Genomic DNA, 25,163 nt, shown 5'->3' on the forward strand with positions numbered 1-25,163 from the left:
TCGGGTGAATTTATGCCTATCATGAAACCCCCTCAAGTCAGTGTACCCAGAACAGTTAGAAACAGAAAGGTAATTTGAGGAAGAAGGTATTAAGAAGCCTAGTTTGGTTTCTCAGCTGCTCCGCAACAAGCTTTTAAAATTACTTCTTAGTAACCTATATGGGTAACACTTCTCAGAGCGCAGGTGGAGCCCAACACCAAGCCGCAGCCTCCTTCCTCTTGGGGTCAGCCTGAATGGCTAAGCTAGGCACAGATGCACCAGAAGGGGAAGCAGCAAGGGAAACTTCTCCCTAGGTCACAAAATGCATTGTAGCTGCTACACTGACAACAGAGATAACATCTTCAACACAGGCAGGCGGAGAGACACATTGCAAATTTGTTCTGTGCCAAATGTATTTTTGAAACTCCCTTCACACAAGAAGCCAGCTGTCAGCCAAGACCCAGGGCACACAGCAAGAGAAAGCCCAGAAGAAGTAGCACTTTCACACATAAACCTCCTGCTTTAGCTGAATCCTCGACAAAGCTCGCTTATACCAGCCGCTGAGCGGTATTTGAGACCAGCCCAATACCAGGGGGACACCAGCACAACACAGGACCAAATAATCTTCAAGCTACACATAGAAAAATAAGAATAAACTGCACAGAAGTTCTCCGCTAGCAGCAAGTAAAACCATGAACAAGTCCACATGCATTATCAATTATACTTTGACCGACATACTGAAAATGATAGGAAAACAATGTTGATAGGATTGAGGGGAACAGTACCTAATTTTTAGTGATTGAGATCTGGCTTTAGATAACATTCCACATGATGCACTGCCGTGTTACTTGTATGCTTTGGAGGAAGGACTTGTTACTGGATAACACTACACAAGGCCCAAAGGTGGCTGAAATACATATTCAGCTTAGTCTGCCTGCTCTTCACTATCAAGTTACTGCAAGGCAAGCTAGCATGAGGATGTGGAGTGCTTTAACTTTTCCATACAAACAGCTTGTTCTTGCCAAAACCACATTCTCACTCCATTGAGGTCTAATGCAACTCTGGGTGAACTGGACAAGGGCATGGACAAGTTATGATTGAGCACTGGAAACCCACACTCCGGTTTTCCTCATGGTAACTCTCTCTCAGAGCAGTGCTCTTGAACTGACACAGGCTGCAAGGAACATGAGAATTGGAGAAGATATTTTGGGAGGGGATAAAGAAAATATCTACCAGAGTGCATATTAAAGTGAAACACATGCTTTGGAACTTTGCTGAAGAAAGATGATCAAATTTGAGACCTCACTGAGCACATCAAGAGCCAAACATACAAAGCCAGCATCAGAATTTGGCCTCTTAAGGGAAGGGTTATACCTCCTTGTTCCCACTGGGGGTGGAGGGCACTTCTTTAAACACATAAAAATGGACTGTAGGGTAGATTCGGCTGCTTCTTACTCTAGTAAGAATCTGGAGTTACTCTAAGTCTGATTCATGCCTTAAGCCACTCCACATTTAACCCAGTGAAATGTTGAGAATTGTTTTGATGAGCATCTCTTTTTGTCAGCAGAGCTGAGAGTCATGGCCAGCCCTAAGGGAAACCAGGCCTCTGCCCACCCACCAGAACTACCTGGCTCAGACCACACGTTACCCCAGATTTGCTTGTAGCCAGCCCACTCCACAGTGACGTGAACACCCAGCTAAGATAACTTATTTTTGTCTGTCTATATTATAGAAGTAGCTTGCCGAAATAAAATTGCAGGCAGATTCTCCCCCCCCCGCCCGCCCCAAACAGATGGTCTTAAAAGGCAGCAACCACAAAGGCTTAGTTGATAGCTATTGCAGTGGCAATGCCTTTAAAAAGAGGCAGCAAGTAAGAGACTTCCAACACAAAACATCGAAGGTAAAAGCTACATCTAGAAGTTTAGTCTTGTCAAGATAGTTTACCTCTCCTGCCCTTCTTTCCACCGTCACTGCCACTCTGCACAGTCAGTTGTGAATAACTGACTTGGTAGTAACCTGTCCACCAACACAAGCTGACAATATAGTCTCAATACCAGACTTGCATGGAAATGTAAACAGCTGGTACTGGATTTGGTTGTTGCTGCTAAGAAGTCTGCCCCTTTGGATGCTCCGGAGCATTAACGTGTTCTGGATGATGGTCTGTTGAAATGGCTAATTCCATTTAATTTTGCACCCTGGCTCTGTCTGCGTCCTTTTCTTCCTTAGTTACTGTCAGATAGTAGATTGTAGCTTTTGACAAGACAGCGAAGGGAAAAAGGTCAGCACTGAAATAACCAGGCGGCGCTGGCAGCGAGATGGTAGGTTGAAGCTGGTGTGCGCTGGCTGCGCTGTCGGCTTCACTTCTGTGACTCTGATAAGAAGCTGACGGCTTGCATCCACACCTGGTGGTTGATGTGGCCAGTAGGATGCCACATCCAACAAAACCTTTCAATCACATCTGCGTACCGTAAGCATAATCAAAGCAATGATGCTGTCAAACAGGATATGAGGCACCTCCAATTCTGCACTGATAGCCTGTTTACAGGCTGCATGTCTTGGTCACTTTAAATCAGAGGGAACGGGAAGGACCCAATTACATTTCTCCACATTGAGGACGATAAATTTGCAGGGTCAAAAAGCATTAAGCATCAGATAGCTGTCATAACAGGACAAGATCAATTTGTAAATGGACTTGCCAGATAGCTTCGTCAGAGTCCCACATGGAAATCATTTCATCAGCAATTTACTAAACCTCTGGCAAGTCAAAAATGAAGCCAAGATCACCAGTAATCACCAACACAGGGGTAATTAGGAATTGCAAGAATGGTTACAAGGAGTGGGTCAGAGTTTGCTCTAAGCCCTGATCATGACTGGCTTCCACTGAGCAACACAAAGCCCTCATGATCTCATATCAGATTCTAAAAATTAGTAATAATGCTAAATAAAAGCCAAACTGATTATCACCTCCTCACTCAGATAAGCTTCATACAAAAAGCAAGGACAGAGCCACACTTCAAGGCTGTAAACAAGCAAGCTTCTTTGCTGGGAGAATCTGACAACATCTTGCACTCTTTCAAGAGGTCTACCATTTTTTGATCAAAATTTTGAAATGCAAATTTCAATTACGTGTTTTTTTTTAAAAAAAAACAAAATTCCTAACTTAGAAAAAAGGAAGAGGAATGTTTCATTTCTAGAAAATATTGTGTTCTAATTTTCAGCCAGTTCTAAATGCAGGTGTATATGTATTTTTATATAGGATTCAATGGCTATATATCTTACCTATACATTATCGGTAAACTACATTAGTAATTACTTAAATTTAAAATGCATTAAAATTCTGCGATGACTACATAGGCTTCAGTATTTTTTGTGTTAAAGTTCAAATAAAGTACATTAAAAAAATAAATCACATTACACAGAGTAGAACTATATCTGACTGTCCAGTGAACTGGATTCAGGATCTGGATTCACACTACCATGAAGAACATCGTTCAATCCCAGGAGATTCCCTCCAGGAGACAGTGGTGCACGCAGCTATAAAGATGAACCTCTGGCTATGTTGAAGTAAGTGGGATTATAAAGGATAATAAAGCCAAGCACAAGTGTAAATATTTGCAGCCTCATGCTGTAAAACCTCTTGCAAGAGTTCATTTCAGCTAAGGCTGCCGGGACTAGACTCATAATAAAAGCTATTACAGACCTGATTCTTCGTGCTAAAGACCATTTATCATGACAGTGTGCACCATCCGGAGCTGCAGTTTTGGCTTCCTCCTATTTTCAAGCTCCCTGCTGCTATAAGCAAGCCTGCAGCACACGAGATCCAAGTCTTCATGCCCTGGTGATTCAGCACGGCACTTCACCGTATGCTAGCCTTTGCTGGACGGCTTTGTCAACAGGGACAGAACAAACCTCAGAATTCAACTGAACCAAGTGCCAGTATTTTGCTGAATTGGTAGCAATACACAGAAACTGGTTCTGTCTGATTTACATTGGTCTTATTTGAAAACCACAAAGACAATGAAAAACTTTACAGATGCAAGTAATGCAGCAATTTTTATTTATTTTTTTATTAAGGAGGGCAAACTATTTAAGTGTACTTGTGTATTTTTAATCACGTTTGTGATGAACTAGTTACCTAGCAAAAAATGAAGTGGTCTGAACTCCTGAATCTGGAATCAAACTGATTACTTTTCAAAAAAAGAAATTTTACTCTTTTTGCTGAAATACATCTATTTTTGAAAAGCAAATCTTTTCTTAGAAATTTATTTTCTCAAATACTTTAGAAGAATATTTTCAAATTTCAATTTGAAAAATATGGTTTTGAATTCAACTTTCCAATATTCTTAACATTGTTCCAAACAATTACAAGAATATGACTGAAATCCCTATTATTGGAACACTCACATTTTCATGTAGCTAAATGCAATTTTTGTTGAACAGGAAAGCTTGCAATAAGCTTGCACAAAAAATTGCCTGGTATACAATAAGCAAGCAAAAAAAAAAGAAAGAATTTATCACTATGAAATTAAAAAAGCTTTGAAATGTCAAAGCTTTAAAATTGTTTTTGATCAACTCCACAAGGCGATTTTTAAAAGAAAAATAATTCCTTTTTGATTTTTCCGCAGACAAGATTTTATCACAAACTTCTAGTCCACAATGATATACACAGGAATAGTTCAAAAGATACAAGGATATTTAAAATTAAATTGAAACACTCAGGGCAAGATCATATTGTGATGGACATGTGGAAACGAAGAGGGAACAATTTCTCTGTGATATTTATTACATTTTTCCCAAGTTTCCTATTTTTATCTGTTTTCAAGGTCAGCTTTCATGCATCATTGCTATTTTATTTTTACATGCTCATTTTTACAGCATATAAGGAAATGAACACAAGACAGTAATATCAGATCTAAATAACCATGCTGTAAACTGTACCTTCCAGCAAACTTATGGTGTCACTCTTACTCTACTGCAATAGCCTCTTAAGTAGACAAAAACACAGCAAGGAAATTGCTAACGTAAACCAGAACAAATCCAAGTTAAATATACTAGACATGAAAGGCATGAAATTATCAACAACTCCTCTGGGGATTCTTCATGTTTACCATATCCACTAACAGCTCTTTCATTGCAAATAGTTAGTACTTTGGAAAACACATCAGGTATCTTGGCCTACGCAGTTAATTATGTCTGGTTCAATAAACCTGAAGTTTCTGTGAATGTTTTGCAAAATCTTGTTCTAACTGCTGACGAGTCCTAGCAGATCCCAGGAACGCAGTCTTTCCAGAAATTTGTGAGACATCGCCTTTAGACCCTAAAACACCTCTGGCAGTCTGACTTCATATCACTTGTCTCCTCCTTCTCTCAGGTATTTTAAAAAGCAATATTCCCAATTCCCCGAGTGCTACCTCAGCCAATTCTCCAAGCTGGCATTCAGCCACAGCAGCTACGTGTTTATCAGCACAATTTTTTTCTCAAGCTGAGAAGGGGCACACAGAGCTTTAGCCACAGCCCAAGGGGACGCTCTAACACATCCACGGGCTTCAGCTCCGATACCACATTAGGTAGTTACTGACATTTCATCATTGTCATTCATTTGCCTTATCACACTGTTCTTGCAGAAACCTACCTCCTGCACAAACACTCGATGGTTCAGCTGCTAGGATCTCAATGCAAGATTTCTTGAGAATCTGAAAGATTTAGATAATGGCATTTTTGGTAATCAAACATTTTTATCTATGCTTTACTAATACAGGAAAGTGTGCCCTTTTCTGGGTTTCAGAATACCCAACTTACTGAATCAATGGTTCCTCTTAGGGCATAAAAGCCTCCCGTAACTGGAAAAACATGATCGATGCTGTCAGCAATTGTTGACAGCTGCAAAGAAAGACAATCATAAATCACGAGGAAAACAAAATTACAGTGAACAAAACTGGGCCCTTTCATACTTGCCAAAAGACATCACACTGACACAAAATTATTTACACCTCAAGTAATTAAATAAATGCCTTGATCTGGTGCTGTTACTTGTGAAGTAGTATAACAGGAAAAACAAAACAAGAAGAAAGCAAGCAAAGTTACCTGAGTTTCATTGAAATCTTTCACTCCAACACAATACACAATAGCTCCAAGGCTTCTGGCTCTGTTGGCCTAAATAAAAAAAAAATTGCCATTAAATGCAAAGCCATATAATCAGTGGAGCCAACAGTAAATGCCTACACGTTTGGCATAAGGTAGCTTGGGTAAACGTGAAGGTGACTTACTTCTTGTTCTGCATAATAAAACTGAACGTCTTGCAATTCTCCATCCGTCAAAGCAATAATCACACTAGCGGTCCGAACTCCTACATGGAGGATAGTTAACAGATTGCATACATATGACAAGACGCAGCAATGAAAAAGTTTGAAGTGAGGCATTCCTTTTTGCTGACAAATAAATACCAAACTGTAAGGTCAGAATCTCAGCCCGATTTGTATGGACTTTATTGGAGATACATCAGCTGAAAGCAAGATGCATAATAGAATGCAATAAGCCAAAACCTGTGCACCTTCATACCACAAGCATCACTGAAGCAGGAGTACTGCTCTAACAAGGTCCATGCACAAACTTCTCTGTTCTGCGTAAAATATAGCACCTACTGAGATAACCTCTAGACCCTTCGTGTGGAGAAGTGGCAAAATGGATCTGCAGAGAGGGAGAGGTTTCCTCCCTTCTCTTGACCAACATCTCTCTACACAAACCTTGCCCAGAGATTGTCATAAGAGATACCTCTGCAAAATGAGCTTTCCTGCCATCCCACCTTCCCCTCCAGACTTTCAAGGAGCAACCCCACTGAACATGGCATGAAATGTGCTTCCTATAGGGGATTCAGTCCTACACTTCTCGAGCAACAAGAGCTGTCAGTGAAGTTCATAGGAATTCAGAGCATGTGAAAACCTTAAGATCAGCTCCACTGGAGAAAATTCATGTCTTAAGACATTTCATATCCCACCTAAGCTTAAGTGAAAATGTTGCATAGACTTTGGATACCTATATATGTAATGCAGTATAGAATATAATACTACCTAGAAAAATGCAACATGTGAACAAAATTAAACCAAATTAACGTGCAAACTATGGTTCAATCAACCATTCTGCATCCACAGTTCTTAAGCAAACTAACTAATACACATACATGTTACTTTCAGGGAAGTATTTGTTATTTTTTCAAAATAATCTGTTACAACTTCAAGTGTCTTTCCCCGTACTGTCTGAAATTAAAGACTGATTAGTTCTGACAGGTTTCTTATGCCATGCAGTCCTTCCCATGACATGTCAGACACAGACATAAATCTTAAAAAAAAAAAAAATGACCTGCAACTTGGGGGGAAAAAATGGCTTGGATTCCCATATTCCTCATTTTTTTTCCTGCCCAGCATGCTTGAAAAAGGCTGAAAAATTGGAGATCTTATTTTGTTTTCTTTTGAACACTTGCTTTTTTTCCCCTGATATTTTAGCTTGTAAGTCCAGATCTCATCTACTCTTTTTTCCTTCCTAATCAACTTACAAAATAATTGATTAGTTCTTAGCTGTATGTTATGAAGAGGTAAAGTAGTTTTCAGCTGGACTCTTCAGGATTCCTGATTTCACTGGCAGAAGTGTCTGAGAAGCCATGCAGAGTTGCTGCTGAAGACTCTGCGCTCACAGCTTATTTTATTAAAAGGGCACTGACTCGTTTCTCCATCTTCTAAAGAGACCATCAGCCCACAAATGATAACTACCTCACACCAGGGTACAAACGAGCCAAGTAGTGTTCAGTTTAACTAATTCGACCTTCTTTTGGCACAAACAAAACCCACACATTTCCCTCTTGAAATTTAGTGAGGATTTACATTTTAGGGAACTCAGAATCTGATCCCAAATCATTCACACTGATGCAGAAATCTTAGCTGATTACATTCATACCTACACTAATGAGAACAAAGACTTGGGCACACAAGGCAGACAGGGCTGAGTGCATCAGGACAGAAGGGCTCAGGAAAATCTGGGTATTCCTGTCCCCTGGGTGCGGGACAGGCAGTTCTGGCTGTAATGCTTTGGTTTGTATTCTGGACTGGGTCAGATCTGTGATCATACTGGTCTTCTCTGGTCTTAATAAACCATGAATCATGCATTTAAAGTTAGAGCTGTAGTCAAAATGGAATGTAGTGATTGTGTAACACCAATTTCTTCTCCAACACTTCTCTTGGCGGGTTTACTGCAGGTCATATAAAGAACTATCATCCCTGTCTTTTCAATGCAGATATATAACATGAGTGATATACAATGCCTACCTCCATAGGTTTCATGGTAAATCTGCTCATTTGCCTGCAACGAAGTGTAGAACATTGTTAGCTCTTAAGTACAGCAGCAGCAAGCAAAGCAAAGTTTATACGTATAAATCAAAGAAAGGAGGTACTGTGATGTGTACCCTTTTAAATCCTTCATGCATGAACGTGTCTCCTCCAGGCACTTCATACTGAAGAATATCAAGCCCTCGTCTTATGGCTTCCCTTTGGATAAGAAAAAGCAGGAGAAAATAATTTTAATAAAAGTTCTGTTTTGTTGAGATATTCCCATACCACAGCTAGATTATGCACCCTGTCAGTACGCTGCACAGAGTGCATACACACCAGCTAAAACATTGGTAAAACCAAGATTTTTCAAAAACCACAATTTTTCACCCATGGGAGCACAAAACTGGACATGTAATACAATGTTAGAGCTAACACATTTTAAGGGTGCAATTCTGTCCCTGCTCCCTCATTCTGGTACACTGTTAGGCAGGATAAGATTGAACTAAAGCAAATGCCAGATATTAAACTCTGACAAACTGCAGACGGAATGAGAATTTAAAAACTTATGACCCTGTCATGAAAACGGGACAAATAAAAACTCCATATTCAATCAATCATCAGGACAGTTGGGACTGGGACTTTGCCATGACAAAGACAGAGGCCAAAAGATAAGAGAACAGGACAGGAATGATGAGAATTTCCTATCCTAGACCAGGGACTGATCAACCTTCCTGCAGCACAGACTGCTCCCTGATAAGAGATGGACTTTGATACCATGACCCCTGTTGCTTAGCTTCTTGCTCCACAAACACTTATCTGTTAACCAAAAGGATGGCTCAGGGAAATCAGTAATTTAATTTATCACTGATCACTAAGAGACTCTGATTCTTAGCAAAGTTTTCATATATTAATGGAACACAAATAAGGCCAAATCACAAAAAAAAAATATTCAACAGACAAGATGTAGGAAGTCCAAACATCAGCCCCAGATGCTATGGGGCATCCTATATTAAAAGGACAGTGAGAGCCTCTCTAAGCTCCATTTTGCAACTGGCCATTTTAGGCGGCACAACCCAAATTACAGAGGAAACGGGAGTCTATGCGGGATGAAGGTAAAATCAGGAGCTGGGATAGGGGATGTCCTTAGGGCAAAAAACCCACATTTTTACCCTTTCAAAGTATAAAATGAGCTGAAAAGGTACACATGGTGATCCATACAGAGAACAGGAGTTTAGGAGAAGGAACATTCTAACACCATGTTCAACATATTGCCACAGGGTTCCTGCCTACTTTCCACCTTGCAAAGAGCAAACCCACCTAGGAGAAGTAAGCAAGTTTGAGCTCTGTCACCAAGGTACAAGATGGAGACTCGAGCCAAAACTCAGTGGAGCCAGCAGAAATGCAAGACCACTAGTGGGGTTTCTAGCTTTGGATGAGGCCCTGGAGTACAAAATGGAGATGGGGCTTGTTCTTTCAAGATGGCTCCAGAGCCTCCTTTATTTATAGGGTGCACTGTACTATCGAGGCCCTCTCACACAGGCAGAAGCAGTAGCAAAAGCAAGGGCTTTAAGCTGAAAGAAAATACTCAGAAACACCTCCATGACAGGGATTTCCATGTGTGAGGCGAATTAAACTCAATTTTTTTTTTTTGGGGGGGGGAGGGTGTAGGCAGATTTTTGGTGATTTTTCTGGGTTAGGTTTTTTTTTGTTGTTGTTGTTGCTTTTTTGGGGGGGTGTTTGGTTTTTTTTTGGTTTTTTTGTTTTGTTTTGTTTTGTTTTGTTTTTGAAAGAGGATTTGATTGTGAAGGTGGCAACACGAATTTTGCTGCAGCCTCAGACTTTCTTTTTCTTAAGAAGCCTAGTGCTTGGCTGTGCAAACCACCTCTGGCATGGGTGCTGTCTGAAGGCAGCCCAGGAGAGAGGTGCGATAGCCTGGCAAGGCAGTGCTCCAGCACTAGGTATGACCGGCTGCTGGCATAAAGTTCAGGGCTTCAGGCCACTTCAAAGGGCACTGTGGGACTTTCCTACAGTCTTTTGCTCATCAACTCAGGGTCTGAGATCTCTTACACAAAAACTGCCCTTATTTGGGTAGGGGGACATACATGAATCCTTGAGGACAGCAAGGACATACATGAATCCTTGAGTGGAGACACAGTTTCTCCCTGAAATACTGCAAGAAAGAACAGACAGTCCAGTGCTGCCTTTCTCTTATAAGGCTGAAAAAATGGTAATGGGAGACTCAAAGGCCTTCTAAGCCCTCTTCCAGTTGGGAATGGTGCAAAAGATTTCAGTTGGTACCATACCAAGGATCAAGACAGAGCTCTGAATTCTGGTTTTGGGGCCACTTGCTGCTTGAGAGGAGGGATGGAGGGTATTTCTGGAGGAAGCTGTGGAGTACTTGCCTGTTTTCTGTTAGTTTCATGACTGTAGTGCCTCGTGAAGAGAAAACGATGAAAGACATCCGCAACATTGGACTGAAACAGAAGAACAAGCTAGATGCATGTCACAGACACACATTACTTCAGCAGATTTTTCATTTGCTAAGAAGCAGTGAATGAAAAAATAAATTACATATATAGCAAATTAAAATATCATCTTAAGAAAACTTTACCTTATGAACTTCTCAGCTAGGCTTTCCACAAAAGAATAAATCTCTGTCCAATGATTTCTGACACTTCCAGACCTGCATACAAAACGTAATTGATTACATTTATCTTATTTCACAGCAAAATTCCTTGTTCCACTCTGAATTTTAAGCCTGGGCTACTCCAAAGGTGGTTAAGGACACAAATTCCATATAGGCCTATGGAGGCGAGGCAGCTAACTCTGCTGAGGCTTCTACAGCAGTTGTGTTGGAAGCTATAACAGGAACCATCATGACAAAACCCACTGACTCAAACAGAAGTAGAAATAGGTCTGAAATGGTTTACCACACAATTTCAAAACAAGTTCAGCAACTCTTCCATCTGCTTTTGTTCCTTTTATAACATGAAATATAAATATTTTCTTCTAGTTTAATTAATTTTATTTGACTTCACTAAATCATCTGCTAGCAGATTATTTACTTTCCTAGAGCACAGTTCTGTCTTTGCAGCCACACAAAGTCTTGACTGATCTCCTATTCTCCCAGAACGCGTGGGAGAATGTTTCCATGAATTACTGTTTGTTTCAAGAGAGAAAGCTTTTGAAGTAACTCCGAAGGGAAAGGCAGTGCTCTTAGCTAATTCGCTGGACTAGCATTCTGGACAGTCAATCCCTGGCTCTGTCACAGATTTCATGTGAAAACTTGGGCAACTTAGTTACGTGCACAAACTTACACATTCGTGCTGCCGTTTCCAATATATAAAACCGCATTACTGGCACTCCCTGGCTTTCTTCCGCTTAGTCTTAAATTCTCAGGGACACCCCCCAGTCTGGTGGGACTCACACCTCAAACACAGCCTCATATGCAGCAACTCTACAGTAAATGACAAGTGGTTTCAACCATGTGGATCTATGCCATACACTTTCAAGCCTTTTAAAAGGCTAGAAAGCATGAGAAGTCAATGATTTTAAAAGCCATCCCTAGGACTGTGGTGTTTACGAGAGAACAGCTCATCTGCTTTCCTTGCCAGACAAACTCATGTATCAGGTATCTTAGGCAGAAAGATAAATAAAACAACAGCACATACAGAAGGATCACGGGGCTTAAATGCAGAAGAACTAAAAAATTTCTGAAATTTAACTATTGTAAAGCAGTAGGTTTCCTCTAACTGCTGTTGGGCGTTTTTCTGTGTAAATGGATAAAAAAAAGGGGAGAAAATGATCCCATGTTATAATTCTCAGTTCTACTATGGGCTTTTCAAGCAACTCTATGCCAGTCACTTCTGCCCCTGTACATGAGGTACAGATCAGCATACAGAAGCCTGCATAATATGGCACTGCCTGTCCTGAAACGGTGCTGGTGTAGTGGAGGAGAAGAGCAAAGATAAAGGGACAAGGACCGAAAGGAGACCCCTGAAGTACATAAACTAGAATAAGCTTCCTTGTGTAACCCTGTGCTTTCACGCTGCTCTTCTGGAGAACTGGTGATTCATTCACAAAACAAACTGGTTATCACAGAATGAAGAAATTGCCAGGCACTGAGGGAGGGCAACAAAGCACCAGAGACTGCTCGAACCAAGGATCTGGATCCTCTGCAGTCTCCGATTTATATGCACTAGGCAACAGATGAGACATGATTATTCATGAACAGCACCAATGAAAGGTGCTGGCACTATTAGCAAATGAGCACTTTTCACATCATTAAAAGATAATCCATGCAGATGTGAGGTATGTACTTTAAGCACTGCTTTTCCAGAAGGGATGTGAGGCAGTCCAACACCTATAATTCTGAAAGTCCCAGACTAAATCTCGAAGCATGCTAAACTCAAACGCATTTTCCTTTAATCTATGCAAGATGCATTTACCACTCCCATTTTTTTTTTTTTTAATTCTTTCCCTCACTGGAGTTGACACTTCCAGTTTCATTCTGAGCTTGCCATCTCACTTAAATCCAATTCCTGCAATTTCCAATAGAGTCACTTCCCTACATAGAATAGCCACAGTTTCTTACTTGGAAAAGTCTGACCTATTTTAGATGAGGTATCAAATTTCTACTGCCAGCTGCAGAGGCACTGATGCAATCCAAAAAAGAAAGTAGCAACGAATTTTCTTTATAACAGCAACAAATTATCATTTCCAGTACCTTCTTAGGACTGTCATAATTACCGCCCTCCCCTTTTTTTATCTACCCTTCAGGCAAAGAACAGCTTGGCAAAACAGCCTAAACACTGAAAATTCAAGAAAATCATAAGCCACTTAGTGGTGGAAAAACATGAACACTTTTAAAGTGAAAATGCACAGATAAACTTAATACTGTGCACTTCCATGTACTCTGACTATAATGAAACACCCCTTCTTGGAAAGGGTACAGCCAGTGAAACTAGAAGTAACTAGAATTGTCTGTAACAAATCTACAGATGCCCCCCTCTGAAAAACTAGGGAGGTCTCTGTCACAGGCTCGACCTCACGGGAAGCATACTGTGTTCTCAGAGCAGCCGGCTCTACACCACTGAGCTGCAACCCTGTTGAGCAGAGGAACTTCAGCAGGGTGGCACGTCTCCTTCTCCCCGGGAGCAATTCTGCACCCATATGTTGCTTATCAGCTGGGAAGCATCAAGGCCAGACAAGCCATACTAGCAAGAAAATTGTACTGTTTCAAAATCTCATATAAAGAGTACCAGTGAAGTGGTCAGCACTTAATGACTTTCCCCACCACATCCCTCAAAAGACCAGGTGTGTCACCTCCCGCTGCAAACGCCAAGTGCCACTGATGGTGGTCACATCAAACCCCTCATGAACACCAGTGGGGGTGGCCTGGCTTATAGAAGAACCTGATTTCCCACCCTGCCCCCTCAAACTCACCTCTACATATCCCTGTTAATATCCCTGTTTGCAAAGTCTGTCTATTTGTGTTTCTCATATATATATAAAAATATATATCTTTATATTTATAAAAAAAGATATGTATGTATGTTTGTTTGTTTTGGAGGCTTCTGGGGTTTGTCCTGATATAGTTTCACCTGTTGCCCCAGAGACCTGAGCCCAGAAAACCAGCAATGGCAGTTTTAATGGCAGATTAAACAAAATTTACAACAATAAAATGTTTGCTAAGCTATACACTAAGTTGCCAAATGCTATCAAATATTTCTCCCAACACTGACAAACAGAAGCTGCCCAACACTATTGAAAATACTGAGGCATTTCACTGCCTTTGAGATCTTATGTTTCACACTGCAGAATCACTTTTGCTGGCAGCAGAAACTAACTTGCTGCCCTTCATGGCTAGATCAGACTAGGAGGTTTTTGCATTGGTTTCCCATGGCAAGTGCGAGGCTCCAAGCATACTCTAAGCTCCTTTCTGACCATGGCCAATGCTTGAAAGCCATACTCATTTTCAAGTTGACAGTTACCAAGCCTAGAGAAATCACAAGGTCTTTCAGTGATGCTCTAGATCACAGGCTATTCTTGGACATGCACACAGCATGATTTTTACAGCAGTTTCAGTGCTTTTGTTGTTTCCCTTAGAACCTTACAATAACTAAGAACAAAACGCCTGAATCAGCATACCTGTGCTAATAGGAGCCTCAGACAAAGCTGGCATGTTGTCTCGCATTGCCATTGGTAAATAACTACAAACAGATTCCTTGCCTGGTGTGTTTGACCCTCAAATGATACACTCCTGTAAGATTTCAGAGGAACTGTGAAGAGTTCTAAGTAATGAGGAAACATTTATAAACAAAGCACAAAAGAGCAGCACTGTGCAGAAAAATCACTGGGTGCAAGACACAAACTTGTCCACCCTCACCAGTAACTGGGGGAGGTCATGCAGCCAGGGAACCTTACGCATCCTGCCGTGGAGGATCCTGGATCCTGCCGTGGATCCTGCCGTGCCAGCGCTGTGGCTGTCCGCAAATAAAGATGATGTTACAGCCAGATCTATCTTGTTGGCTCATGCCTTCGGGATTTCCTGCTTTTCGGGTCATCAGCTACCTGGTTCAACTCCTCACATCAAGCAAAATGGCCACTGTCACCCAGCCCAGCTGCAGGCTTCTTCCTTGCACTCTCCCTGCTGAAGAAGCCCAGTGAACCTGACGTTCTCTGCAAAGTACCAAGCCCCACCAGCCAAAGACCTTGGTGGATAGTGACCCACAGCATCAAGCAGTACGTGTGCCTTTCACAAGCGGGACAGTGAGGTTTCAGCCCTGGGAGGTTACATAATTCTCATGGCGAAGGAAAACGCAATGCAATAAACAGCTGTTGTGGGTAACTGGAGTGCTGCAGACAATATTTTAGGGACTGTTTCTGCTGCCGGTTCCACTGGGGTGAACATGGAGTGGGTCCAGAGAAATAGCAGAATTTCCCCAGGTTCATACCTATGCAATTGGGAAGAGAATTAGGCCCAAGCAAAGTGAAAAAACTCACAGGAGTCATTTGTCGTGAGTGTGCTCCCTGCTCCATGAGCTCTGTTCCCATTACACACGAGACAAAGAGAAGAGTCAGCAAACCACAACATAGGAAGGAATGTGCTCCAGGCCTCATCGGGACTCAGCTTGGGGGAGCAGCTGCTGCTGCAGCTCCTGCTTCGGCTGTTTTCCTGAATGTCACATTGCTACCACTTGATGGGAGGGGAAAAGAAGAGGTCAGTGAGTATTTCTGGGGGTGGAAGGAAGTGATGTGATTGCAAGGCTTGATTCTGCTCCTGCTTACTTTGGAGCGACTCCTTCTAGCTTAGTAGAGCGCTCTGTCAGTATGAAAATGGTGAGGTTAGTCTCATATCTGCCTCAATCTGTGGGATTTCACTGCTGTTTGAGAAGACGACAAAGCATGAGACAGGCTGGAAATCTCCTCTTCATTCCTAAAAGGCTCCCAGAGGCAGTGGAAGCTGGAGCCCAGAGAAATCAAGCAGCACAACCCTGGCATATGGGGTGCCACTTTCAGCCCAATTACTTCAGCAGGCAAAAACCAGGAGGGTCAGTTGTAAGGTGTCTGTCCTAGGACTTGTGTGATTCAGTTACAGTGAAAGTCACAGTCAGGAGCTATACAGATCAACCTGATGCAATACACATCAGACCTGCAGCTTAGCAGTGAAAGTTAATACCCCAGCACTACTCAAACAGTAAATATTTTTATTACTACATGTACACAGAGAGAAGGCAACAGGACCCAAAGCCTCTCCTCCCTGCTGAAAGCGAGAAGGTGAAACCTCTTGAAGATACATAGCTGTCCCTTGTCCTATTCCCCGCCATGCATGTTTGCATCTGTTTATGGATTAGCTGAAGGCAGCAATTCCAGAGATCCTGGAGCAAGAAACAGACCCATTATTACTGATGCTGAGTTCAGTATGAGTATGGTGTCAGGGGAGTACAGCACCCATTGAGTTTGCAGGTCCCTCAAGCTTAATGGTGGCCCTGTATACACGGCCCATTGCTCAGAAATATGGCACTTTGTTGTTATTATTTGGAGAGCTCTTTGTGGCCACAAACACATTGTAGACAACAGAATTCTTGCACATGGCTAATAAGGGCTCTGCAATAAAAGCAAACCCTGGGGCATCTAGTTTGTTGTGGTTTCAGACATGGGTTCATCCACCCCTCTGCTCCCTTCTGAACCAGCAGAGCATTCAAAGTGACAAGAATCCGCCTCTCCCAAACAATGCTTCTTGCAAGCATGGAAGGGACCTTGACTGGGTGATTCATCCAGGCAAGGAAGGACTAGTTTACAATATCTGCTCCAAAGGCAATTAGAAACACTGGCGGAGACAGCAGTTCTGAGACAGACCTCACTTCAAAGTACTTGTAACATTAATGGATAAGACAAGGGCTGGAATGGGGAGGGGAAGATACAGAGAAGTGACTGGGGAATGGGTTTCTTAGTCCTAGGCCAGCACCCCAAGCACAGGACCCAAAGTACTTGAATCCAAAAGGTTTCATGACCAAACCCATTAATTTTATAGATAGCTTTTCTCCTGTAACACTACAGAGAAAAATCTGCAGCAACCTTACTGATTTCTATAAGTCAGCCCTCAAAACATTGCCCATTGCTCCTACAGCAATCCACCTAATCCACAAGTCCTGTCCACCTGGTGCTATAACTCTTGCTACATACCCAGCCACCAAAAGAGCACAAAGTGAAATTCAGAAGCCAGGCTCAGACTGAATCCATCCGCTTCAGATCTCCCTGTAAAGCTCCAGAACTGCTGAGCAGCACCAGGCCTGGAAGACCCACTCTCAGCATCCTGGTCCTCTTCGGCACAACACGAGGAGCCAGAGCGCTCAATCCCAGTCATGCCGCAACACTCTTAACAAGGTACAAATGATAACCAGGAGCAGGGAAATACAGCTCTTGCACTGTTAATAACTCATAGGAGTCAATGCATCTCCTCCACATTTGAGACAAAAAGGTTCAGTCCTACTATGCCTCATACAAACTCAAATTGCAATTCACACCAGCATTTGGCCTGCAAGCTCAGACAAAAGTAATGGAATTCACAAACCAAAATCCTAGGTCAGTGGGAATCTTACTGTTTACTTCCTTGGCTCAAGCCCCAAATAAATCAGATCTAGTTACATGCATAAATAGACTGCAAATGACAAGCTGCCATGGCTTTTTCTTCCTGTTAACTGTACACGTTTTATGTCAAATAACTACTACCCATTAGCTTTGCCTTGTGTTTTATAAAGAATTTTTTTCTTGGGGCAGAGGGGAGGAGAATTGGTTTTCCTGAATATTTTTTTCCTGCCAAAAGGCAAATCTGGCAGAATAATATCAGACAAAATACAAACAAATAAAACCTGGTTCCAATAACATAGGTATGTCTGAAGCTGAATAAAAATTTTCTTTGGAACATTCCAAGCAATTATACCTGGTTGTAAGAAAATCACAGCACTGGCTGCAATATAACCACAACAAAGAAAGATACAAAGGCAAAATACCAACAGATTATGTTTTGAAAACAATAAAGATATTGCTTTTGGGCAGTTGGAGAGTATGAGAGGTGTCATGTAGATGATGTGGTTACATTGGGGGGGGGGGGGGGAACAGAAAAGGAGAACAGATAGACACAACCCTTTTTAAATATACGTGTACTGTAATCAGCCATCTAAGGAACAAAGCTAATACTTTTATTCAGACAGCAAGTCCTCTCCATCTCAATAGGCAGTTGACCTACATCAGGTCTTACATCTTACAATGAACTGAAGTCTGGCTGCAGTAGGTAGATATTCTTGCTTACAGAAAAGGGAGTTCAGTAGTGTTTTAAGTCAGTCAATATGAGATTTTTCAAATGCAATTAAATTAGGTGTCAGAACACGTGTTCAGGCACTCTGCCAGTAGTCCAATTTGCAACCACAACAACGTTGCTAGCCACACTCTTCTCACACACTGTGTGAAACTAGCACACAGAACAGCATCGGACCAAGACAGTGCAGAGAGAAGCTGCAGAAGTTCCCACAGGTCCAACTCCATCCTAACACTCTTGGACTGGGACTATGTGGACATGGAAAGAAAGGCAAAAGGCTACAGTGAGAGCCTAGGGCCAAAAATACTTGCTCTTACCAGTACTTATAATTCATGAGTGCTAAATTAATTCATATCATTGGCAAGGAAATCATGTGGGAGGGGGAAGAGGGACACAAAATGTGTTTACCAAACTCTCTTCTTTGTTTGCTTAAAATATGGCATGTTGTGAAAAAACAAGGTATATGGAGATCAGCAATTCATTATTGTTGTCTTAAAACGATAAAAGCTGGCACAGAAGAGCAGCTACTGAAACGCTTTTTGTTCTGTGATGGCCTTTTGGCTTGCCTGAAGTGAGGTAGGAAGTATCAACCTGTTTCCCATCCGACACCTCCCTCCCGCACAAAGCTGGCTTTTCAAGGGGAGGTGGGGGCAGGCACAGACCCAAAAGCCAAAACCATGACAGAGATGGGACAGGGTAGCTAATTTCCCATCTGATCAGAGGTTGTGCTCTTCCCCACCAGCTCCCTACCAGTGACATTCACCTCTGGAATGAGCAAGAAGGCTTGACTGGCCACATTGTACTGATGTCTTTACCAAAGTTGCTGTTGACAGGGATGTTCTCGGGAGCACGGGAGACAAAGCAAAACTGATGTGAAAGGCAATATTGTTGTGGGCCCAAGAGACAGAAGTACCATCAAGAGGGACTACCCAGAAGTTCAGGGGGAAGATGAGGAGTGAAGGGTAGTTAGGCGAGCCCCTCCCAAAAGCGCTAGAATCACTGCTCTAAAAGCAAATCGGCCAGGGCCTTACTCAAGACATTTGCACTGCCATGGTCTGTGCTGTGGAAAAAGAAAACATTTTCCCAAGGCTGTGCAGCTCATTTTTCCTCAAAATCCAAACAATTTCTTAGCAAACATCCCAGCAGGAAAAATGAGAAAATACTTTCAACTATCTCACATTCTTTTTCCTCCCCATTTCCCATCCTGTCCTACAGTCAAAAATAATAAAAAAAAAAAAAAAAGGTCTTCATACTTGGTAAATACAAAATACAGACAGCTCTGCAGCTCAGATCTGCCATGTCAAGCATCACCGGGAGCAAATATTTATAGAAGTTATAAGTCCTTAGTTTAAAAGGGTTTCTATTTGTTGCACTAATAAACAATCATAATGATGCTACCAGGCACTGCTATAATTAGAAAACACTAGAGGTCAGGCATCCTTTCTGCTGTGCATTTTAATATGATCACAAAGAACAGCTGGATGTTAACAGCAAGGCAGGGATGAAAGAGTTATTTACATACTCAAGCATGAGGATGTCACTACAAGGCCTGAATAGTCAAGCAATCAAATCCCTAAGAGGACATGTCCTCAGCAGTTTGGGATGGGACTGAAACAAGTTCTTCATGCACCTGGACAACCAAAGCAAATGAAGCAACCAAAGCAAGTGAGAAGTACTCAGCTACCTATTATGTTGGGCTTAAGAGCTATGCTTGTTTAAAGGTAAACATGAGATCTTCAATATCACATGTGACTTGACCTTACCACATGCCATAGGAGAGATGGGTATGCCAACTGCACACAGCTGCCTTACCTCATGCAGAGGGAGTCACTTAGCTGCAAACACAAAAACTTCTGCTGCTTCCGTATGATAAAGTCTTTCATTACACCTCCAGATAAGCTCAAGCATGCATAACTTGTAAAGTATGACATACAGACAGCACAAGATTGCAGACTCTAGGCAGCTGCCTCGGCAGCCAGCAAGCATCCAGTTCTTATAGCTTCAAGAGATTTGCTCATTTAAGCATCCTCAGAGACAAGGCAGTCCCAATGTGGCTCTGGCACAGTCAGACTATCCTAAGGAGGACAGTGGCAGGTCTCCCTCCCACACATGCTGCTTTCCCCTTTCACCACGCTAGCTTCTTGGACATCCGAGGCTCAGTTCCACTGCTCTGATCTTGCCTATCCCATGGAGTTAGCATAAAGGGCTGCAATCAACTACAGGCAAAGAAAAACTGAGTTTCTTTTTCTAATTGGCAGCATATATATTATACCAATAACTTCACCAGCAGATGATCTTTTCCATCTGATGGTTGTTGCCTGCAGGATTGAATCCCCACAGACTTTGCCTGGCAGAATGAAAAGGAAAAATCATGCCCCAATAAAGTCATTGCAGTAACACACAGTGCTTACACACAGAAGGAGAAAGGTTTGCTGTCTTCTTCCAATTTGACTCCTACTGATGTGAGATTACATCTCTCTATGGGGAAGCAAAGCAGATTTAAAGTCATTTTGGTTCACCCTGGCTGACTTCAGAGCCTGTCATTCAGCTAAAGAGCATGCTACAGGGTCACAGGATTAAATCCTGGAGTTTTTGCAGAGCCAATGCTTCAATCTCATTGTTACACAGCTAATTAACACTGAATGCATCTCAGTCCAGACTGGGAAGGCACCAGTGAAGGAAGGCAATCCCCAGGCCATGTGGGGATACTCTGTGGTGTACAGGGCTGGGATTTTCCCCATTAGAAGTTAGAGACACAATTCTTCCCAGATATGTATCAGCACAGATCTATTTCTAAGAAAATGTGTCCACTGCATTTTCAGATTTGACCAGCTGCTTCTGACTGGCTGAGTGGCTTCTCCCTACCAGGAATACCCTGACCTTTCTCAACACTAACGGATTATCTAGTTCCTTCCTGATGAACTGGCCCAAGATCCAGAGTCTCTCCATTCAGTGAGTCCTCCCTGTCTCCATAAAGCTCCCTGTGCTGTGCCAGGTGTTACAGAATACAGCTGGGACTAAATACCCTCTCAGCTAGCCCTCGCCCCAAAATATGACATGCATTTGGTTACAGCAGGAAGGCAACATGGGACCTATAGCACTCTGATATTACCCATATGGATTATAATGCAATCTCATTGAGGCGAAAAGCAGCTCTGCCACCACATTGGCACTGACTCGGTAGGAGCAGGGATGGATCCTAAAACCACCCACAGGCCCAAGTAACTTTTACTGCAGCTTTTTACTGAAGAGTTGCTCTTTCAGCCTCTCAAAGGTTATAAAGACTCAGTTTGCAACTGACGCCAAAGAGAATTTTCGCACTGGAACTGAAGTGCATGGCTTACTTCAGCCGTAATCAGATCCAGTCTCCAGTGGACCAATGTACCGAGTAGACAGCACCTGAGCCAAGATAAAAGACCTGTAGCCTGCTAGAAGGGAACGTATGATTTCATGTTCACAATGCTGAAGAGGAACTTGGTTACACAACCACCTTTCTATTGCTTGACATACCAGTAACTCGGAGCAAATCACTCTCTTCTCTGCCTTCATTTCCTCAAATACAACATAAGCGATAACAGCAATCACACCAGGAAAGTGCCTTCTCAGCTACAGATGAAAAGTAGCATAGGAGCGCAGTGTGGCAATTGCTAGGGGTACACAATGCCATTTTAGAGAAGAAAATCGCACTGTGGAAGACAGATACCATGTCACAGAGAGAACCCATACTGCAATCACCAACATTTATTGTTACACGGAATTCAATACGTGAAATAAGCATAACAACAGTACCAGCCACTTCTTGAAAGCCTGGCCAGAATGCATTTGAGAACTAACACCAGCCCCTCACAGAGCTCTTTCTAGACATGCAGGTTACTTAGGAACTTAGTGAAAGAAAACAAAACAATGACCACACAGAGTGTTAGTACATCTTTTAGAAAGGCAGAATGCCTTTGGTCTTCAGATCCTTTTGCTCTAAAACCAGAATCACTACTTAATGACACTTTTTTTCTTCTTCTTGAATATGGGAATATACTGGCTTCTGAGTGATGGTGGCTTTTTGCCTCATGTGGGCGGTGCAGAAGGCCTGATGGACTGAACAGTTCTCCCAGCTGGGAAACAGCACAATGCAGCCTTCATACCTGGCTTATGGGCAACAATCACAAAGAAAAGGCTTCAGTCTTCCATAATACCATACCACATACGTAACCCAGCATGTATTAGATAACACAACCATCACACTGAGTATATGTGGGAGACTAACAATTTATTCCTTGAGTTTAACCCTTGGCTGTCAAACTGGAGCAGTGCACCAGAAGAAACAGAAATTTATGTCTTCTGAAAAACACCTGTGGGTGCACCAGTTTACCACTCACTTCGCTAATGCTTGCTATAACATGCCTATGAATGTGAGCTTAACCATGTCCTCTGGCCATACTTAAATTGGGCTAACATAGTATTAAGGAAAAGTATTTGCCAACCTCTTTTAATAGATGTAACTCAAACACAGGTTTAGACAATTCCAAAGAAGGTGAGCAGAAACAAGTTTTATAAAACCTTACAGTGAGTCTGTAAAAAAGCAACCACTACATACAAGCAGTCTAGTCTTAACTTTAGGTAGATCTACACAGCTGTGGCACTGCTAAATCCCACAGGTGACATCTCAGTGCTTAGCCCGAGTCCTGACACCAAACTCCAGGAGTGCTGGGGACACTGACTAACATCCCCTCAAACCCAACGCTCACAGCCCACACACCACAGCCTGAAGGTGACCTCATTTCCCAGGTCTGCATGTGCAACTAACCCAGGATAAAGCACAGTGCTCCCCTAAATGCTCCACTTGGGAAACATGCAAGTTTTGGGGAGCAAAAATAAGGATCCTGCCACACACATCGTGTTTGGCACCAGGCGAGGTGGGGAAGGCACCCAGGGAGACAGGGGAAACAACGTCCCTGCTGCTGCAAGGAGGCACTGAAGGGTGAATAAACGTTTTTAAATGCGACTGTCACTTACTTATCCAGGACGAAGTAGAGATCAAAGGCACCGTGACAGGAGCGCTGCTTTTCTTGCTCTTCCTCCTCCTCCGGCCGGGCGCAGGAGGTTAGGCTCCCCATTGCCAGCAAGAAGCAGCACAAAACCGCTGCTTTCTCCACGCTGCTCCTGCAACTCGCCATCTTTTCCTTCCCTTAATTCTTCCTCCTCCCCCAGTCTCTCCCTCTGCAGACCTTACGGGCTCTTCGGAAGCACAGAGGGAAAGGAGGGGATAGGGGAAAAAAAAAAGGAGGGAGGGGGAGAAGAAAAATCACTAACTTCAGGATCTCGGCTCAACCCTGCGTGCTGAAGGCAGCTCTGCCCGCCGGGCACCGGGCTGCTGGCTCAGGGCTGGGATGGTCCCCCGGCCGGATGGTCCCCAGAGCCCTGTCCCCATGCCCCGCCGCCGCGGCGGCTGCCCCGAGCGGCTCAGCCCGGTCCCGCACGGAGAGAAGCGGCTCCCCTCGCAAGGGCCAGAGGCAGGAAGGGGCAGAGGGAGGGGAGCGGGAGGGGGGAGACAGGATCTTATGGGGGAAAGCTGAACTGGGACTTTCCTGTTCCGGGATACCGAGGTGGGAAAGGCTGCTGCGAGAAGGGGAATTGAGGTGAGGGGCTGCTGCGCCCCAGCCCCGCCGCCTCTCCGCGCCCCCCGCGGGCACAGGGCGGGCCTCCCTCCCGGCCTCCCTCCCTCCCTCCGGGGCTGCCCGCGGGGCGCTTGGCAGCCGCAGCGGGGAAGGAGCGCAGCCGCCCCCGCCGCCCCTGCGCGCTGCCCCGCGGAGGCGGCTCCGCGCTGGCCGCCCTCGGCAGGGGTGAGAGGGGGCACGGGGGCTCCGCCGCCGGCGGGAGGGGCGCCCGGCCGAGGGCAGGGGCAGCCTGGCCGTGTTCCGGGGCATCGCTGCGGATCCTGCTCTGCCTCTCGCCCGCGGACTCTGGGAGCGATGGGTGTCCTGAGGCGACTGGGACTGGGGAGCCTCAGCTGCCGGGGCGGAAAGAAGTTGCTGTAGGAATGATGGGCGTCATTGCAAAAACCTGTGACAAAGTGGGGTTGGGGGGGAAGAGGCGAGAGGGCACTTGTGAAAAATTGAGTTGCGGGAGATGAGTACAGTTAAAAAGGTTATTGCCTGGGGGTGGGCGTAAGGACGGGTTTTTCGCGACTCTTTCATGCCACAGCAAATTGTTTCTTTTCCGTGATACAAAAACTTAGTTTACTCACACTGAAGTCTGCACACATCCCGCAGGCAATGAGTAACGATGAAACGAAATCTCTTAATGGAGGCTTTGCACGGTGGCATGATCGCTCCCCGCCTGATACACACAGGTTACAAAGCACTGCCCTAAAGAGCTGACCCAGCTCATCTGGATGCTGTCTCCAAAGTTTGAATAATTAGTGGCTTCCAGCCGCTTCCCCCCTCCCCCACACCCGTTGCAGTCCCTAATTAATGAAAAGAGCCACGGGGAGGGATGCGAGCAGAGTCACTTTGCATGACAGAGTTGGGACTAGACGTTTCTCTCTTTCTTGGGGGAAGGCTTTTGAACGCGAGTCAAGGTCGCGGGAATCCATCCCCCGAGGGGTGCTGGCACGCTGCCCCATCGGTCCTGCCCCCCAAACACCCATCGCCTCGCTGGGGGCCTCTTCACCCGGGAGGCGAGCGATAACGCCCCGGCCAGGAGCCACTTTTACGTGCCAACAGCAAAAAGTGTCACCTCCTCCTCCCTGCGACAGAGCTGGTCCCCGAGGGGTCGCAGGGCGCACCCGGGCGGGGCTCGGCCCGCTGCCCCGCGGGGAGGCGCTGGCAGAGCTGCGGGCTGTGGGTGTCAGCCTGCGGGGTGTTCCCCCGCAGCACACGGCAGCTCTGTCCCGGGCCCTGCCGGCTCCGCGGGAGGTGTGCGGCTCCGTCGGGAGGCGGCGGGCTGCCCCCACGCAGCCGGCGGGCCCTTTCCCTCTGCGCCCGACAAGGACACGCGTGAACGCGGCGCGCCTGCCCCCGCCGCGCAGAGGCCCTTCCCCGTCGGAGCCG

At 44.2% G+C, this 25,163-nt stretch overlaps 1 protein-coding gene across 2 annotated transcripts in view; it reads right to left on the bottom strand.

Moving 5' to 3' along the window:
- The window catches only part of ANTXRL (ANTXR like), a 76,061-nt gene extending 52,338 nt beyond the window's left edge, over positions 1 to 23,723 (bottom strand). For both annotated transcript variants that reach the window (XR_015706486.1, XM_009466647.2), the window contains exons 1-9: positions 23,128 to 23,723; positions 10,909 to 10,980; positions 10,700 to 10,771; positions 8,432 to 8,513; positions 8,295 to 8,328; positions 6,246 to 6,325; positions 6,064 to 6,132; positions 5,779 to 5,859; positions 5,612 to 5,672 (exon numbers count right to left, since the gene is read on the bottom strand). Coding sequence is in view for 1 of the 2 variants with exons in the window: in XM_009466647.2 (XP_009464922.1) it covers positions 5,612 to 5,672; positions 5,779 to 5,859; positions 6,064 to 6,132; positions 6,246 to 6,325; positions 8,295 to 8,328; positions 8,432 to 8,513; positions 10,700 to 10,771; positions 10,909 to 10,980; positions 23,128 to 23,288 (712 nt within the window). In the remaining variant the exon portion in view is untranslated. The remainder of the gene's footprint in view (positions 1 to 5,611; positions 5,673 to 5,778; positions 5,860 to 6,063; positions 6,133 to 6,245; positions 6,326 to 8,294; positions 8,329 to 8,431; positions 8,514 to 10,699; positions 10,772 to 10,908; positions 10,981 to 23,127) is intronic.
- Positions 23,724 to 25,163: the final 1,440 nt, after the last annotated feature.

The sequence above is a fragment of the Nipponia nippon genome, unplaced genomic scaffold (genome assembly GCF_047370975.1).
Source record: "Nipponia nippon isolate SJK-2023a ecotype South Korea unplaced genomic scaffold, ASM4737097v1 scaffold_3, whole genome shotgun sequence".
Taxonomy (NCBI): domain Eukaryota; kingdom Metazoa; phylum Chordata; class Aves; order Pelecaniformes; family Threskiornithidae; genus Nipponia; species Nipponia nippon.